The sequence below is a fragment of the Cyprinodon variegatus genome, unplaced genomic scaffold, assembly GCF_000732505.1.
Source record: "Cyprinodon variegatus isolate N-32 unplaced genomic scaffold, C_variegatus-1.0 Scaffold64, whole genome shotgun sequence".
Taxonomy (NCBI): domain Eukaryota; kingdom Metazoa; phylum Chordata; class Actinopteri; order Cyprinodontiformes; family Cyprinodontidae; genus Cyprinodon; species Cyprinodon variegatus.
This window is the reverse complement of record NW_015150517.1, coordinates 802,993-821,331: the sequence shown is the minus strand read 5'-3', so window position 1 is coordinate 821,331 and position 18,339 is coordinate 802,993. Positions and strand designations below refer to the sequence as shown.

Below are 18,339 nucleotides of genomic sequence, written 5' to 3'. Positions count from 1 at the left end.
TGGATGGATGGATGGATGGATGGATGGATGGATGGATGGATGGATGGATGGATGGATGGATGGATGGATGGATGGATGGATGATCGGTTGGATGGATGGATGTTTATATGGATGGCTGGGCAGTCGGATGGATGGATGGACGGTCTGACAGATGGACGGACAGACGAACGGATGGATGGATGATCGGTTGGATGGATAGATGTTTATATGGATGGATGGGCAGTCAGACAGATGGATGGACGGTCTGCCAGACGGATGGATGGATGGATGATGGATGGATGAAAAATAAATTTCTGACAATGGCAGAGTTTTTATCTTTGTGCAGCATTATTATACCTCTGTCCAGAACATTTTAACAGAGGCGGTGTAGTAATACAGTAAATTAGTGAGTTAGTACAACGGTTGCTAATAGTTATTTCCAAAACATCTTAACATCCCTCTGCTACGTTTAATGTTATGATAGTTGCTGATTTTTTTACCCTTAAGGTTTACTGCCTACAAAGTCATGTCATTCTCAGTCATTCCTGCATTAAACATTTTTCCAGTTGTGTAACCTTTTACCTGCATATTTTTACACATGGTTTGGGTCATTTAAATTGCACTCCCATACTGCAGAAAAGCAGTAACCTCAATATTGAATAATACAATTATTGGCTTTTTAAATAGAATTAAGATACTTATTTCCAAGTAAACTATTTAAGTCTAATTGTGGGTAAACAGTCTCCCTAGTCTTGGCTAACAGAAAAAACAGCCTCTATAGAAAGTAAAAACAAGACTACCTTACCTTATAAAAGCCAACATTCATATAAAACATTTTTTCCAGATTTTTTCATTTGAAGCTGAACTTAATGCCAAAAAAACAAAACATGTTGCCGATTTGTGTTTTCACAGGACTTAATTTTTTTTTACATATCTGCAATTTTGTTTTGAGGATGCTGAGTATTGAAATATCTGGCAGAGGTGGGAGCCATTTTAGCATTATGCACGTTGACCTAGAGAAAAAAAATACACCACATAATAATTTAACTGTCAAAACACCATTCATTTTGCACTGACTCCACAATATTAGTGTTTACATGAACAATTCAGTACTTTGAATTGTCTTTAAATGTATGCAAATGTGCTATATAAATGAACTTTCCTTCGTCATTTCTGTTGTTTGCCAAGGTAAGAGTAAGAGTCTTAAATCCTGCATCTTTCAATTAAATGTTAGGATCAGCCTTTAAATTGCAAGCTGACATTGTTATGTCAGATTATAAACTATGTGAACTCACCACATATGTAGTTTTAAATGTTGACATGTCCCCAAGTGTACCTATATATATATATATATATGGACTCACATTATGTACTGTAGGCCAGAAAAAGAAAACTGGCATTGCTTTGCACGCATGTTCATGTTACAAGGAGATTGATCATTGCAGTTTGTAATGATAAATCAAATGAAAACATTTCTTTTTTATTAATCATAAGACACCCTTTTTATAGCTTTAAAGTTACATTTAATTACATATGTTTTTATTACATATCCCATACTTTACAATTTTTTAACAAGTTACAAGTTGATGGATGGATTTTGACTTCATTGTCAAGTGTTTAAAATATAACATGGATGACAAAATCCATATCATCTAGTAAAGCACACCATCATCAAATTCATTCATTTATTTATTTATTGATTGATGTTCACATTTAAAGCTAAAAAACATTTATGTTTTATCGTTTATGTCCTTATGACATAAACCCATTGGTCAACATTTGTATTGCTACTGTGAGGCAATATGATTGTATCATGCTGACTGGATGCTTTCACTGGAAAAACAAAAATCATCACCTTGTCAAAGTTGCACAAAAGTTGTCTTTATCAGAAGATGGTGATGATGAAACTGCATGATTTGACATCTGCTGTTGAAAAAGTCGGCAAATAAAATTTTTTATGCATTGTATGTGCTGTTAGCTTCTCACAAAACCATGTTTTCTTTTGAAAATGACTTTACAGCTTTGAATCTACATGTAGCCATTTCAGTCATAGTGAAAATAGAGCTTTTTTAGTCTAAATCCCACTTGGTGTGTTTGGAGGAAGAGGAAGGAGTAGTAAAAACAATTAAAACACCATCCAAACTGTGGTGCATTTGGTTGGAAACAATTTTTTGTGGATGTTTTCTTCTTTTTTAATTTTTTTTTTTTTTTACAAAAGGGAAACAATAACTGCACCCTAGGATGTAGGGGAGGATGTATTGGGCCATGTAGCTGGAGGCCTTAGCCAAGAATCTTCTTCCCTCAGTAGGTGCATTGAAGACGAACCGTCACTGGGTCCTTCAGTAACACAATGACCAAACCACATGACCTAAGGAGGACGATGGTCAAATCCCTGCAGAAGTGTATGCAAAATTATCAAGAATTACAGGAAAAGTCTAAAAGCTCTTATTGCAAATATTTCTATACTTTTGCATGCTTTGTAGTAGGAAGAAGCTGCAAAATCTGCAATGTATCAAATACTGTAGATTACCAAAACACAGAAATTCAAAAAATTAAAAGTTGAATTATCCGGACCATCTACATTTTTTCCAAAGGCATCTATCTCGGTTCTTTCATACATTACCACTTACGTTACGGTAGATTTTGAAAGGAATAATGTCACTCAGAACTAGAGAATTCAATTTCAATTTAATTCAGTTTATTTATAGTGCCATTTAAACAGATCATGCAGTAAAATTGATAAAAAGTTTTTTTTTATCTAAGGAAAACCAGTCGGTTAGAAAGAGAAACTATATATTGCATACACTGCATATGCCCCCTTTTTGTGCCACAGACCCTTTTTTATACAATAATAGGGAAATTTATTAGAAACTGCAAATATAAGAAGACAGCAGGAAAGAGGGATAAAATACAGTAGTAGCAAAATTTGAGACTTGATTGATTTTGGTTAAGCAGTGGTGTGATCGGGTGCATTTAAAGTGGAGTTAGTGTAGCATGTCAAGTGGATCAAGATCTTGACTGTGACTGTGCCTACCGGTATACCCTTATGCTCAGCTCACCTCCTTACTTGATTTCAATGTATTCTTTAGGTCAGCTTCATATATCAATAAATAAGTTAATCTTTACTGTATGCTGTTATTATTTCCATTATAGAAATGATATGCAGTAAATTTTGTATTCTCTTTCCAGATCCTGTTTCAATCGAGCATATGTTGCTCTGTTCCGGATTTACATGCATTTTTTGTCAAATATATCTTCAGAATATTAAAAAAATCTACCTTTAGACTTCAATATTAACAGAACATGGTTGCAGAACATTCTCCTTTTTTCCCAACTTTTTTGGGCCATAATATTTTTCTTATAAAACAAACGTTTCATTGTTGATCACCTCCCATGATAGCTAAATGTACAGTAAAATTGTTACAAAGTCATGCAATGCACGCGGAAAGGATTTTCAGTGAAAATAGGAAAATATGGTGGTGTTTTTTTCCTGAAAATGAGAGTTATCCTGCAGTATTCATGTCTTTGTGGATTTATTTCAATGCTCTCATTTTACCAGATTATCTTTTTTTCTGGCTGTTACGAGCAGAAAGAGACCAAACTTGGAGAGAAATATTGGAGTTTTCCACATGGGATGACTAAAAGCTAAAAAAAAATGAACTTTTTTGTTTTGTGTTTCTGTCGATAAAATGGCCTTTCCATTTGTCAAGGTTCAGCATGCTTGGTATCATTGAAAAGAGGAGAATTAGAGCTGCTATAGATATGCGGACATGCTATCTTGACATTGAAATATGTATATGTACATGCGCGGAAATTCCAAACCCATTTGCCCAGCGGGGAACTTTAAGAGGTATTTACACTGAGACTGCTTGATATTTTAGAGACTTTTGAATGTTGCAGTCTGCTTTCAGGATGCAATGAAGGCTGTTGTCTCCAGAGGGCTTATTTCCAGTTCTTTTGCCTGGGGTGATCACTCTTCAAATTTCAATAACACTTCCTCTTATAGTAAATGACTCTTAAAAAGGACTTAAACACGACTTCATTTAAGTTTTGCAGAGTATTAGCACAGAGTTCACTATGCTGGGCTCATGTTGCCACCAGCGTCCAATGAATGGAGATGAGCCATGATTAACATTTCCGATTGGGTTCTTATACCTCAGTGATATCAGTAAACCATGTTTCACATAAAGTCTGATAGGGTGGCTTTATTTGGTGTACATGCTTTCTCTTGCCACCACAATTATAAACATTATGTTAATATGTTCCATTTGACTAGATCAAACTTGGTAACTGTTATTATTGTTATTATTTATATTAGTACAGCTGTTTTTTGTTGTTGTTGCTGTTATTATTGTTATTGTTATTATTATTATTATTGTATAGACTGCACTTTATTTTCTCTTAACCTTCTGAATTGCACAATAAAGATTATTATTTTTATCCTAAGTAGAGGGCACTCAGCTTCAACTAATATGACTCATGAGGGATATTTAAAATAACTTTAGTATTGATATTATGCTGTGGGATGGAAACCTTGTATTAATTAAAGGAGAAGAAGATGTCAACTATGTAAAGTGCCAACTTAAATATTTAATACAGTAGCAGCCGTTCAAAATGGCCCTTCTTCGTTAAACACCAACCGAATGGCAGCCCACTTTCCTACGGCTCCTAGCAGAATCCTCTCCAACTTTTTACTTCGACTTCACCCTTTCACTGAATTACAGGGTCTGACCAGGAGCTGACGCTTCTCTTTAGATCTTAATGTCCGCTAATCATAACACAAATATTTTAGTACAAATACAGATATTTAAAAAGGAATTGTAGGGCACCCGCCAAGGACCAGCCAAGGGCCCATCAAGGAAAGTAGGGACATTTTGAAAGGCTACTACTCTAGATAGAGAGATTGTTACCTTAGTGCAACAAATGGCTCACGTTGGCCCTTATAGACTTCATCATTGCCCTTGTCCTTTTCTCCACCAGTTCCTCCATCACTGCTGCACACCTTCTGATAAACTTGCTTAATAAGTCATTTTAGGAATTATAAAGAGTATTTTGTAACAAAACCAAACCTGTTAACAAGGCCAAGGCATGTTTGCAGTTATTTTAGATGTCCTTCGTGTGTAAACTGTTTTCTATACAGTAGAAAACACTTTACAAGTTGGTCTTCCTCCTTAAAACCTTTAACGTCTGCATTGATCCTGCTATTGTGTTCACTCTCAACTTACAAAATACACAATGGAAATTGGTTAATCCAACAATGTCCTCAGATAATCCTATTTTTTTTTTATTTTTGTGCCTGGTTTTTATTTTATAATTAAGACAGAGAGACGGAAAAAGCAAGACAGAGAAAGAATATCCCTAATTTTTCCTCCAAATAATATGCTTTATGGCAATCCTAATATGTCAACTACAAGATGCTAGGCATTTTTTATATTTTTTTTAGCAATACATACATTTTTTTTAAATCTAGATATCCCTGTAAAAAACCTTTCCAGCTTTCGTAATTATTAAAACCAAACAGGGTGTTTGCAGAAGCTGTAAAGCTTTATTATTTGATTTTCACTGTGCAGAAGTGCCCAATCACAAATACAATGCATTCAGAGCAGATGTAATAACAAAATCAAGTTTACTGATACTTGAACTATTTTTGAAGGCAAGAATAAAAGCAACTCTGGAATGACCTATTTAGTAGCGTTTGTACATCTGCTGTTTGTCTTGCTCTTCTTGGTCCTGTTGCTGCCGGTCCAGATCCTGTTGGTCCAGATCCTGTTGGTCCAGATCCTGCAGGTCCAGGTCCTGCTGGTCCAGGTCCTGCTTGTCAAGATCCTGTTGGTCTAGATCCTTCTGATCCAGATCCTGCTGGTCCAGATATTGTTGGTCATATTGTCGTTTGTCTAATTGCTGCTGCTTCAGTTGTTGGTCAGCTTCGTCCTCTGCAACTTTTCCATGTCTATGTATTAGGCTGGTAGGGAGAAAATAATGCGCACAGTACAATGAAACAAGGTTTTTGACATTTTGATTAATTATATGTTTTCAACATGCATCATAGTGATTTTATAAACCAACAGATTTGCAAATAGTTGAGTTAAGGACAGCGTAAGTTTTACCCTCGAATATGGTGAACAGCAGTACTAATTCCCTTAATAATCATTCCAAGAAAGCACTCTCCAGGTTGAGCCATCAGGACAACCATGGATAAGACGAGAAATAGGGTGGTGCACTTCATCCTGTAAGAGACAACACAGAGAACAATTGAAAGATTTCTTCCTTATTAACAAGTTTCTTTCTCTAATCTTTTTTTCATTAAATTTCCATAGTATTATTCCTGAAAACTCACAAGTAAATTTAGCTAAAAAAAACAAACAATTGAGTTCCTACCTTTCTGTTGACTGATCAAAATGCTGTTCAATGTGCAAGATGAGTCTCTGAAATTATGACACTTTGCATTGTGGTAGAAAGTAGCACCCTTGTATATATGTGCATGATGGAGTAATTAAAATATTGAGAAACACTTTATGATACTGCAAAAAAAAAACAGTATCAGTGTGATCTGGCATTTTAGCCACAAAGTATTAAGGTTTGATCTGACATGTAACTATTGGTAAGACATTTAAAATAAATTATCATGCCCTGTGGGCCACCCACAAGGTCAGTTCTTGGACTTTTAATATTTGTGTCTGTCACCATATTTCATATGCAGGTGTAACACATTAAATTTTCTACACAACTGTCGCCTTACTGTTGCCCTTATCTTTTAACTGACCTTAAGCATGAAAGTTTAAATTCTGGATACCACTGAAGTTTGTTGTGCAGCTCTAATACATTTATTGCCCACCCCAGTATTGTCTTAGGCTCTGAATGAGAGCAATCACAGAGACCATGATCAGTTTAGAGTTTTTATTAAAGGTTGTGGTGTGTACACATAGGACTCCGGCTGGCAGGGTTTTCTGGCTTCTGTTGGAAGAGGTGAGGTGAGAGGTGAGCAACTGGTTGTTTGTAACTCACAGAGAGGGAGGCTAGGCGTCAGTTTTGGGGAGGATGGTGACCAGTGGTCCAGGCAGAAGGTGCAGGTCCGGTTGGTGATATCCGATGCTGGTGTCAGAGGGTGAACAGGCAGTTGTGCTCAGGCAGGAAGGCTTTAAGCAATTCAGAGCCTCACGGGTTCCTGAAGGCTGACTCAAAGTGTCTCTGGCAGGAGTCCAGAGTGAAGAGATTTTTGCGTAGTGGTTTCGGGCTTGGGATCCAGGGTTCTGTGAAGGAGCAAACAGAGAGCGGGGTTAGGATCTGGGTAAATTTAAGAAGCAAGGCTTAGTTAAGGATCAGTTTGTACCACGCAGAAGCATTAACGAACTGACACCCTCCTCCTGGTCGCAGCTCCTTAAGAAGGGTGGTAATCAGCTAGATGAAGAGCACCTGCCCGTCCAGCCCTGCTGAGGAGAAAGAAAGAAAGCTGGCTGGTTGATACTGATTGTCAAACATACTTAAGGATTTCTGAGTGACAGTAGCCAGGCAGCGAGGAGATTTTCCTAATGAGTCGAGAAGGAAAAGTGATTATTCATTCATCTTATGCCAAACTCATGCTGTGGTTTGTGGACTTTGTGTTTCATAGTCCTTCACAACAGCTATTTTCCCCCGTACCAACATTTGTTAAAAGAAAAGTCTGGTCATATTCAGAATTCAAACTTCTGAAAGTATTTTACATATAAAATTTTTACATGCTGTTCAAGAAATTATACAGTAGGTGTTTTTAATTAAGAGTAATTTCATTTGAATGTGCTTTACTGAAGACATCCATGTTTGTCTAAGAACACTCCTGCCACCTACCGGTTTGTGACGTCACAGTGCGGTATCGGCTGTTGAGCAAGTCCGAATGCTGTATCTGGTGTTTGTCACAATGCGCTATTAACAAAGTCATCTTGAAAACATTCTTCTTCAAATGTTGGCTACATATGACATGTTTTTTTGTCTGGCCATAAGTTCAATGGCAAATCCTCCCTCTTCAAGTTGGCAATCTGACGACCAACCCCGTCCGTGGAAGATCATGAATCGGATAGGTGAAATAGCTCTTTTATTTTTTTTTTTCACTTTTACCTGATGTGTTACAACATCCAACTGCCATGCACCTGGGCATTGTCAGTTTAACTATAGCTCTGGTGACTTTAAATGGTGAAGTCCTCTCGACAACTTAAATAACTGTTGTTGATTGCAGATGTGTCTCATAGTTCCCTTTGATTTTGCTTGTAAAGCGGGGAGAATGGCGTTAGGCTTCCCGGACGTGACGTCACTGCCGGAAGATGTCAGGAGTGAGGTGTTACTATATTTGGGCAAAAATGGCTGGTCCAGGACTCAGTGATAGCGATGAAAATTATAGTTTATATTTTTTTACTGATTAATGCTAAATTCAATAAATCACAACGAACATATTAGTTTTAGGTATAGATAATGATCCATTGATCATTCTTTACTGACTGGAATTTTTCCTTTAATGCAATTAGTGGTGTTTGGTTTCAATTAACACCATTGAGCCTTCCCTGTTTCAGGGAGCAGCAGCGCCGCTGTTTTGCATGTTCTCAATCTCCCAAGACTGGCAAAGTTTCTTTAAGAAGGGACAAAATGTTTCAACCAAGCAAAATCCATCCAGAAGACTTATTCCACTTTTTTTTGGATTGGCCATTTTCTCTATATATTTTTTTTAACTCTTATTAAATCATTATTATTACATTTGTCCTAGATAAAAAAATCAAGATGAGACATTATTACATAGTGTGCAGCCATGATTGATTGATTGATTGACTGACTTTATTGATCTCACAGTGGAGAAATATATACAGTGTGTCCATATAGGAAAGCTTTTCCTTTTTTTATAGGATTATAATATAGGGTTATTGCACAGGTTGTTTACACTGGTATTTATAAAGATGGATATTTATATATATAGTTATTGCACTTTGTGTCAAATATAGAGCACAGGTTATTGCACAGGGTATGAATTAGTAATTACACATTATACTTTGCACAAGTTATTGCTGTTGTAGTGGCGCATTGTAGAGTCTGGTTGCAGAAGGGATGAATGACCTGCAGTTGTGCTCCTTTTTACATACTAGGTGTAAAAGTCTTTCACTAATGGAGCTTCTCAGCTCCTCTACAGTCTGGTGCAGAGGGTAGAAGGAGTTATCCTGGATGGATGTAAGCTTGGACAGCACCCTCCTCTCAGCCACTTCCTCCACTAAGTCTAGAGTGAAGCATAGTACAGAAGCGGCCTTTCTCAGCAGTTTGTCCAGTCTTTTTCTGTCCCAATACAACATAACATATAAGGAAATTACAGCAGCAGGCGGGGAGCTAAAGAGGTCCTTAAGTTCTAACCTTCTTTAATATCATGGGATTTCTGATTTTTTTTTTCATGCCTAATCTCATATCTTTTCATTATTATAATGGTCTGCATCGCTTTCTGCACCTAATATACTGGTTAACTTCACTGAAGTCAAGCCACCCTTCACTTCCAATACCTCACTGGGTTTTTATAGATTACACATACACCAAATACCAAGTCCAATTAAGTACAAACACTTTGGCACTTTGGTATTTTAACAATAGCAGGACCATTACATACCCAGCGGTACCTAATTTCTCATCGAAGGAGGCAATATCCATTCTGATGCCAGCTACTGATCTGATCAGTGATAGGCTGGCACCCACGAATGAGATGCCAGAAATATTAAGTAAGAGGAGGGTAGCAATCGCTTGGCAGCCATGGGTATGAGAGGACCATATGGATTCGAAGGCCTGGAACGGCTGTGACTAGCTGGGGACTGAGTGGGCTCTTCAGCGTGTTGGCTAACTACTATGGTGTCTGTGGGGATGCTGTTTTTTGCCTGCCCCCTTCCCACACTTGATGGTCTAGGGATCTCCTCCTGGGTTTGTGGGCCAGTTCCCACTAGGGGAGGGGTCGGCTCCCTTGCGGCCACCTGGAACTTTTTCAAATATTTATGAAAATGGAAAAAAATAGATTTTTGTTTGTTTGTTTGTTTGTTTGTTTGTTTTAATATGGAATGCTGGATGTCAAACAAACATTGATTATGAAGTGTTGTAAAAATTTGTATAATAAATATATTTAAACAATAATTGTAAGCAGGGCCTGCCTCCTCCCCCTTCTTTTGCTCCCTGCCAGTGGCAGGTCCCAGTGTCTACTGGCATACTGATGGTTCTTTAGGTGCAGAGTTGGACTTCAGTGGAGGTCACATTCCTGGTGGCTGCTGGGCCTCCTGGCCCTGTGAGGTCCCCACTAGTTGGAGATGGGCCCCCGAACCTCGGGGCTCTCAACCGGGTCCACCTTAGGCTTCTGTGGCCCTGTGGAGCCTCAGCGTTACGATCTGGCCAATCAGGAATTGGGCCTCTTTGGGGTTTGGCCCCTCAGGCATCAGGCTCTGAGTGCTTACCTCTGCCCTTCTCCATTGGGTGCGCCCATCCCTATGTCTTCCCTCCTTGTTTCCTAGTAATCTGGGGTGCCTCTGGAAATCTGGGGCTCATTTTGCCTCTTTTTCTACTCAGGGTCCTGTAGAGTGAGTCCTGGGCCCCCCACAAATACTATTAAGCATATTTTTGCTTCTGAAGAAACTTTGCAAATTCTTTTATATGTGAGCATGTCCATGCATATATACCATGGGAGTTTGGTTCCAGGTGTTCACGGTTACACTATAACAAGAAGTTGCCTCAGTATTGAAGCCTTCAAATCAGGAATTGCCTAAAGGGCTATTCCACCACTTTTCTCACTAATTTAGGTGTGTGTAATTCGCTTTAGTTTGAAGGATACAGTACTTTCACTCATCATAAATGGATTATATTATTCTAGACTAATTGGAGACTACAATGAACACAGTTTGGGATTAGTTAAACCTTTACCTCCTTTGTAAAAATTTTATAAGTCCACATTTTAATCCTTTTTTGCCGTAGGACCAAAACAGAACCACCCAGTTCAAAAAGCAGTACTTAGACTTTTTAAGAAGAGATATTATCCTAAACTATTAACAAAATGTCTAAAACCCAGTTTGGGATTTGTGGAAACTTTATATAACTTATAAAAGTTCAGTAAAGGGACACACAAGTCCTTTTTTCCCTTTGCAATTGTTTGTTTCTTTATTCTCCACCTTGTAAACAAAGTAGAGAGACATGAATTGTGATGCACAAGAGCTGAAATGGAGCATAGGAAAACCACAATAAAAAAAATATGTATTTATTTATTTCATTGTAAATTACCCATATCAACACAGAGAAAGATCATGCTTTATGTCATGATCTTGCCACTGGTGCCAACAATGTAAAATAATATAGCACTGGGTTTTTTGAGCTGGAGCATTTCTGATGTGGTGAAGATTGTCATCAGCCTCTCCAAAGCTAATGCAGATGATTTCTCTTCCTATTTGTTACTAGCTCCGGCATCTCATTTGCTACTTCAGTTACCGGTGCCAGCCTATCATTGATATGATCAGTTGCTATCATTGGAATGGATATAGCCTCCTTAGATTAATATACATTTTGATATGCTTTAATTTGTCCTGTCAGGGTTAGAAGTATCTACGTTTTTAGTAAAGCAGGGGTATCTCTGGCCTTATATATCCCTGGGCTTATACTATTAATCTTAACCATAAACATACATACTGAGGGCAAAAACACAGAACGATATATAGCTGGCGTCAAAAAAAATCATAATTTGTGATATACTGTGATATGTTAGCCTAACCTTTTTTCATATGATGCCTTATAGATGGTGATTTTGGATTGTTAATGTCCTTGCCTAACTCTTGTATGCTTCACAGCCCACAATGTGATCTGGCCGATGTAACATTGTCCTCTAGTCTTATTCCTTTTTCTCAAGCAGTGTGGCAAATTGTTCAACGTGTATGTGAAACATGACAACATTTTTCTAGCTGTCAGAACTTTATTAACTTAATATAGATTTAGTAGTCTATACAACTGATGTTTTCAGTGTGCTATGAAGCTTTATTAGTTCAAATTCAAATCTAATTTGAGTACAAATCTAATGTAATGACAACAATAAAACTGATATTTCAAATATCTTTAAGCCTCTTTGGAAAGGCCACGTTTGTATATCTGTAGCTTGTCTCGATCTTCTTGGTCTAATTGTTGCTGCTCCAGTTCCTGCTGGTCCCGGTCCTGCTGGTCCCGGGCCTGCTGGTCCAGGTCCTGCTGGTCTCGGTCCTGCTGGTCCAGGTCCTCCTGGTCCAGGTCCTGCTGGTCCAGGTCCTGCTGGTCCAGGTCCTGCTTGTCCAGGTCCTGCTGGTCCAATTGCTGCTGGTTCGCTAGGTCAAGTTTTCCATGCCTATGAATAAGGCTGGTAGAAGAAAAAGAAAATTCACAATACAATATAACAGGATATTTGACTTTGTTATCAATAAAATCATTTCATTATTACTAATTTTAATTCGTTATACCAACACATTTGAAAATGATTGAGAAAAAGTTGATCCAAGTTTTTACCTGCTAATACCATGAATAGCACTACCAATTCCCTTTATAAGCATTCCAAAAAAGCACTCTCCTGGTTGTGCCATCAGGACAACCATGGTCAAGGTGAGAAAAAGTGCCATACACTTCATCCTGAAAAAGCGATCACAGCGCACACATTAATGATTTCTTCCTCATGTCTGTGAAATGATGCACAGTTTTCTTTTTTAGGTAAATTTAATACAAATTTGGTACAAACAACTTATTCCTTAAACTCTCGAATGAAATTAACTGAGCACATAAAACAAAGTCCTTACCTTAGACTGATCAAATGTCCTTGACTGATCAAAATGCTCTTCAATGGCAAGGGGACTCTCTCAAATTATTGTAAACTGTTTCCTGGTAGAATGCTGCACCAAGGTATATATGTACAGGACTAAGTCATTATCATATTGGGAAACATCTTATGATTTAGCAGAAAAAGGTAACCATAAGGTCTTGCATTTTAGCCACAGAGTATGTAGCTTTAATCTTATCTACATGGTAGTTATGTTTGTATGGCTATAGGGAAGCTGCTGAAATCAATTATAGCAGCCTGTGGGTTGCTCATTGTATCAGTTCTTGGACCTTTAATACTTGTAGCTGGTTTGTGCAAATCACTCACAAGGCACAGAAAACAGGTAAGAGACCCAAAAACACACTATGACAGGCCTGATAGGGTTCAGGCAGGCTCAGAGAATAAGGAGGAAGATTCTGGCAAGAATCAGGCAGGCAGGTAGGTTTTCAGGCATGCTGGATAAAGCTCAAGGATGGATTGTAATAAGTTGGCTCTAGTGACTGGTCTGAGAGCTGGATATGTAGTCAGGTAAGCAGGTGAATCTGATAGAGGCTGATTGGAAAACAGGGCGGAGCTAACTGGTGTGTTGAAGCCTGAACCATTACAACACTAGTGCCAATAATCATGAGGGAAGAAATGTAAAATATTGGAAAAAAAAAAAAAGCCAGAAAGGACTGCCGGCAGACAATTAATACAATGCATTTCCATAAATATCATAAAAAGTTTTAAAATTTACAAACTAGACTTACAATATTCTAATGATAGTATAGAACAAGGCAGTTAAGGTTTGAAAAGTCTAATGCAGTTTTTGAGCTGGATCAGTTTAAATGCAATCAAAGTGCAAAAAGATCTATCAAACTAGGTATTTAATTACCTTTAAAAAGTCCAATAAAGTGTTCAAAAATCAATCACATGGGCTGACGTTTTCTTTTTTCAGTATAGAACAATATAGTCCAGGAGTGAAGAGTGTAGCTGCTGCAGTTTTTAAACTGGACCAGTTTGGAAGTGATCAAAATGCAAAAAAAAGGTAAAATAGATATAGATATATTTTTAGGCCTTAGGCTTTGATGAATAATTATGCCAACTTTAATGTTTCTATAAAAATCCATGAGGCCACAGTGTAGATGAATAAAGGGGGTCAAGAGATTTCAGCCTGAGTCATTTTCGGTTAAAGACAGTTTTGATAGTCTCAAACAACCCAATTGCATGGCCAAACCATAAATGATATCAAAATAATTCCTTTATTGGGAACGCTTAAAGGATTGTAGGTGATCTTTATCAAGCCTCATGCTTGTACATCAAATGGTTTAGGAGAGGCAGCAATCCCAAAACGTGTTGTTTAGGAATTCCAGCTCTGATTTTGGGAACCAGATGATTTCTAAAGAGGGAGTGTGCTCTTCTTGATTGGCTAGGACAGATTGCTGGAAAACTGTAAATCCCACAATAATAAGGGTTAGATTTTGAGAATACCTACAAAAATTCCTACATTATAATGAATATTATTTCTCAATAGAGAAAATATTGAGTGCGCGAAGAATTTATTTCCCAAGAGTAAAATGTTTACAAACATAAGTAGCAGCATAAAAATGCTGCGATTATAACACCAAAATCAGGACAGAAACAGTTAAACAGTTTGAAGCATCGCTGTAGCAAAACTATCAAATATATCAAAAACCTAATTAAAGCAGTTATAGTAGAAGGTTGTGAAAGTTGAATGGTGTTTGTAGGTGAAAGTATGCGGAACTATTTAAGGGCAAAGCAGCAGAATATAAGAGCCAAACTGGCAGAGCTACTCCAACATGCAGCCACCTTAAGTAGCGCAAGTAGGCATTTAATGTCCTCCTCTGTATTGTTACAGATCAGAAAAAAAAAAAATATATATATATATATATATATATCATACATTTTTTTTATTTCTAATGCTTTTTATAAATTTTTGTTGCACTTCTATGTTGCAGTTTAAACAATTAACTGCTTGTTTAAGTAATACAAAAAAATACACAACCATTTGTGTATTTTTTTTCATGACTGCTTTGTCATAAGACTGCATATCATCAGTTTGATTAGTTTTTTTTTTTTTTCATGCTATTCACTATGTCAAACGTTTTGATGGGAAAACGTTGAACGATATGTCTCTGGCAGCACACAAAGCACATTGTTTGTGTCTGGGTTATTTTGTTATGTTTGACTTTTTTTTCCCATAACACGATGCATGGTCAATGGGCTTTCTTGATGGATTTCACCACGTTCATGTAAACCCACTGCTTTAGCTTAGAATAAAATAAGTTTAATCTAATATAAAATGAAATCATTAAATTTGTGTTGGATTACTCTTTGGCTCAAGAAAAAAATATTTTAAAATGAAATTTAATAATTGAAAATAAGTATTTTTTTTATTAAAGAAACATACATTGTCAGAGCAGATTATTTCAGTTTCAAACAACTACATTCCTTTTAATTTTAGTAAAATTCCTTCATATAATAAATCCTTTAGTTATACAAATATAGATTCAGTATGAACAATTTCAATTCTGTTTTATTTTGCATATGGTTCCCTTCGTCTGGCATGCACAACCACTAGCTGCGTTGGTGGTAGTAGCCTGGTGAGCCACTGACTTACAAAGGGGCGTAAGTAAGTCCAGAAAGGCTGAAGACAATCAGGTCTCAAACATACTGGACCAATCACAATGTGGAAAGTGAGAATTTAGGTCCATAATGCAACATCTCTTTTCTGTAGCTATAACAGTCAAGATTGAAGTAGGAACAGCCTGTGAATGAGCTGGATACAGTACGGTATATTCTTTTTGAAATGTAACATTTGGCTGTTTTAAGAGGGGTTTTTTTTGCATCACATCCCTTGGTATCTGTTTGATCGTAAAATGTTTCTGCTGACCCTGGTTGTCCCGCCTTTGAAATCAGGCTCTTTTCCAAACTGATATGCCGGGAATATGGCGTAAATCATTCCGAATGGCCAGGTTAGGTGTTTTGAGAAGTGAATGCATTGGACATGATTCTTCTTATTATACTCATCACAGAATCTCACTGGCAATGATGTGAAAACTGCAAATAGCTTTAAAAAGATGTGTATTTTGAAGGTGATTAACTAATAAAGTCTGAACCAAGTCTAGTAAACTTAATAAGATGCTCTTCTGGTCTTAAACAGCTTACAAATCACCACTGACAGATTTTTCAAATTGCCCGTATCCCTGCTTTTATTTAAGTTAAAGTTAAAAAAAACAGCAGTTTAACAGCAATTTAATGTTTTTTTTCCTATGGAAGCATGTCTATCGGAGTTTGAATTGCATTGCCTACTCAGATCAATGTGTTTCTTTGATTGAAAAACACTTCCACTGACATACCTGACAAAGAATAAGTTAGAATTTGCAAGCCGAAAGAACGTATTTTGACTTTTGCATTGTACCTACATATTTGTACGGTAAATAAGATTATAACTTGGACCCCAACATGACTATCAGAGTTAAACTGCATCCTCAGAGTTTTACCTCTTCAGCTGACCTTCCCTCAGGATGAGTGCTATAATAATCTGATGTTAAATAACTGGGCTGTTTTTAGACTTTTAGAATTTGCATAATAAAGTGTGATTGGTTTTTCTTTTAACTGCAGACAGATCACTAACAGCCTGCATAGAATGGACCTGAGTGGACAGAGAAATTATGGGGCTTCTTCCTTTTGCAGCAGATTTTGTTTGCTTAGATAATTCCCTGTCACCAGTTTAGCTTTATCCAAATGGTATTTGGAGAAGCATCATCCAGGCAATCTTTTATGTAGTCTTCTAGATGTGTTAATATTAATAATGTTTAACCTAGCTAGGTGTATCCTCAATAGAAATTTTTTATACGATTACAATTATGATGTTGAAAGCTGAGTCCAGTCTTACACCACAGTCTATTATAGATTTCAATACCCAGTTTTTTCTATGTCCCATACAAAACCTGAGATCCTCAGTTAAAACTCTCTTTGCCATCTGACAATTTTTGTTTCAATCAAAAGGGAAAATAGCCTTTTATGGTAGATACAGTGATGCATTGTGTTGCACTCATGAAAACTAAGTACAGATGAAAAATGTTTCTAAAGTTTTCCATTTATTATTTAAACTTTATGTGAAAGGGTCTGCTTGGCAGTCCAAGAATCAAGAATCGGGGTTACAGATTTACAGCAATAAAATGACACATTTAATTAACTGTTTATTGTCTTTGTAACAGAAGACTAATGTACAGTCTTGAGCTCTAGAAGTAAGATTTTAAGATATTTGAATGAGATAGTTTAAAAAAGGTTAGTCCGCATCAATACTTTGAAAAACCAACAGAAACCGAGCAGCCTCATGTCGTTTGTCTAATTAAAACGATGCTGTGCAGCTCTGTGTTTCAGTGAGCGTTTTTCCAGCTCCTCCTCAAGCTGCTGGTCGAGCTGCTGCTGATCCAGAAGCATCTTTTCCATTTTCCGATCAAGCTGCTTCTGGTCCATTTTATGGTCCAGCTGCTTCTGCTCCACATTCTGGTCCAGCTGCATCTGATCCACTTCATTCTGGTCCGCTTGTTCCTTTCTTGCTCCATGGATTGCTCCATGAATCAAACTTTCAAAAAAGTAAGTAACAAGGGATTAACTAAAATCTTTTTTTTTTTTTTAACCAATGACACTTAGATGTAAAGATGAATCTAATTATAAAATTATAACAGAAAATCAGTTGGTAGTTACCTAGAAATGCCATGAATGGCATGACCAATAAGACCAAAAAATCCATCACTGGGTTGAGCCAATAGGACAACAAACGAAAACACAAGAAAGGCCGCACTAACCTTCATCCTGCAAAAAAAAAAACAAGATCCAAACAATTAAAATAGAGAATTTTTTTACAAGGTCAACAATTGTATTAAGTGGTTCAGTTCCAGTCAACTTGAACTTGAACATCTACTGATGATGTAAATGTTGCAGAGCTGTGGTTATAGAGTAGAAGTTTGACATTATCTTAGGCGTCCACTGAAAGCCTAGGCACCAGATGCACCCCGTGCCATTGCAGTCAAGTCATTTTTAGAACATTAATGAAAGTGGCTTTATGATATTTAAATATGTCAAGCATTGAGATTAAATCCCAACAGGTAATCTTAGTCTGATGGTTTAATTGTACGATCAGGAGGCAGAACAAAGCAGCAGCATTTTATTTATCTGTGGTAGCCACATGAACTACTAATAGAACTAGAGTAATATCTTTTCTTGCCCGAATAGCCCTGGTGGAGAAGGATGTACATGTTCTGTCAGCGAAATGTTAAATTTGTGAAAGATTTTTGTTTGTATTTTTATAACTGCTTTCTTCTTTACACAATGCCAGAAAAAATATTATATATTTGATCATATATATATATTATAATTATAATATATATATATGATCAAATATATAATATTTTTTCTGGCATTGTGTAAAGAAGAAAGTAGTTATAAAAATACGAAAAAAAATCTTTCACAAATTTAACATTTCGCTGACAGAACATGTACATCCTTCTCCACCAGGGCTATTCGGGCAAGAAAAGATATTACTCTAGTTC

The 18,339-nt window shown here is 36.9% G+C and overlaps 4 protein-coding genes across 4 annotated transcripts in view; 1 reads left to right on the top strand and 3 right to left on the bottom strand.

The window, feature by feature from the left end:
- The window catches only part of LOC107082854 (exostosin-1-like), a 328,874-nt gene that overhangs the window by 163,588 nt on the left and 146,947 nt on the right, over positions 1 to 18,339 (top strand). The gene's annotated exons all lie outside the window — the stretch shown is intronic.
- Positions 5,455 to 6,455, bottom strand: LOC107082855 (dicentracin-like). Its single transcript, XM_015371739.1, has 3 exons — positions 6,358 to 6,455; positions 6,087 to 6,206; positions 5,455 to 5,941 (listed from the first exon to the last, which is right to left on the bottom strand). Exons 2-3 carry the CDS (start codon positions 6,203 to 6,205, stop codon positions 5,665 to 5,667), a joined length of 396 nt encoding a protein of 131 aa, XP_015227225.1. The 5' UTR covers position 6,206; positions 6,358 to 6,455; the 3' UTR covers positions 5,455 to 5,664.
- Positions 11,968 to 12,848, bottom strand: LOC107082856 (dicentracin-like). The gene is made up of 3 exons (XM_015371740.1): positions 12,759 to 12,848; positions 12,475 to 12,594; positions 11,968 to 12,328 (listed from the first exon to the last, which is right to left on the bottom strand). The coding sequence occupies exons 2-3, from the start codon at positions 12,591 to 12,593 to the stop codon at positions 12,055 to 12,057; spliced, it is 393 nt and encodes a 130-aa protein (XP_015227226.1). The 5' UTR covers position 12,594; positions 12,759 to 12,848; the 3' UTR covers positions 11,968 to 12,054.
- LOC107082857 (dicentracin-like) lies at positions 16,886 to 17,605 on the bottom strand. Its single transcript, XM_015371741.1, has 2 exons — positions 17,495 to 17,605; positions 16,886 to 17,372 (listed from the first exon to the last, which is right to left on the bottom strand). Exons 1-2 carry the CDS (start codon positions 17,599 to 17,601, stop codon positions 17,132 to 17,134), a joined length of 348 nt encoding a protein of 115 aa, XP_015227227.1. The 5' UTR covers positions 17,602 to 17,605; the 3' UTR covers positions 16,886 to 17,131.

Bases quoted from the DNA above. Each gene is read 5' to 3' on its own strand.
- LOC107082855 (XM_015371739.1), bottom strand. From the start codon at position 6,205: ATGAAGTGCACCACCCTATTTCTCGTCTTATCCATGGTTGTCCTGATG. The intron at 5,942-6,086 runs GTAAAACTTACG...TCTCCCTACCAG, and splicing joins GCTGTTCACCATATTCGAGG to CCTAATACATAGACATGGAA.
- LOC107082856 (XM_015371740.1), bottom strand. From the start codon at position 12,593: ATGAAGTGTATGGCACTTTTTCTCACCTTGACCATGGTTGTCCTGATG. The intron at 12,329-12,474 runs GTAAAAACTTGG...TTCTTCTACCAG, and splicing joins GCTATTCATGGTATTAGCAG to CCTTATTCATAGGCATGGAA.
- LOC107082857 (XM_015371741.1), bottom strand. From the start codon at position 17,601: ATGAAGGTTAGTGCGGCCTTTCTTGTGTTTTCGTTTGTTGTCCTATTG. The intron at 17,373-17,494 runs GTAACTACCAAC...CTTTTTTGAAAG, and splicing joins GCCATTCATGGCATTTCTAG to TTTGATTCATGGAGCAATCC.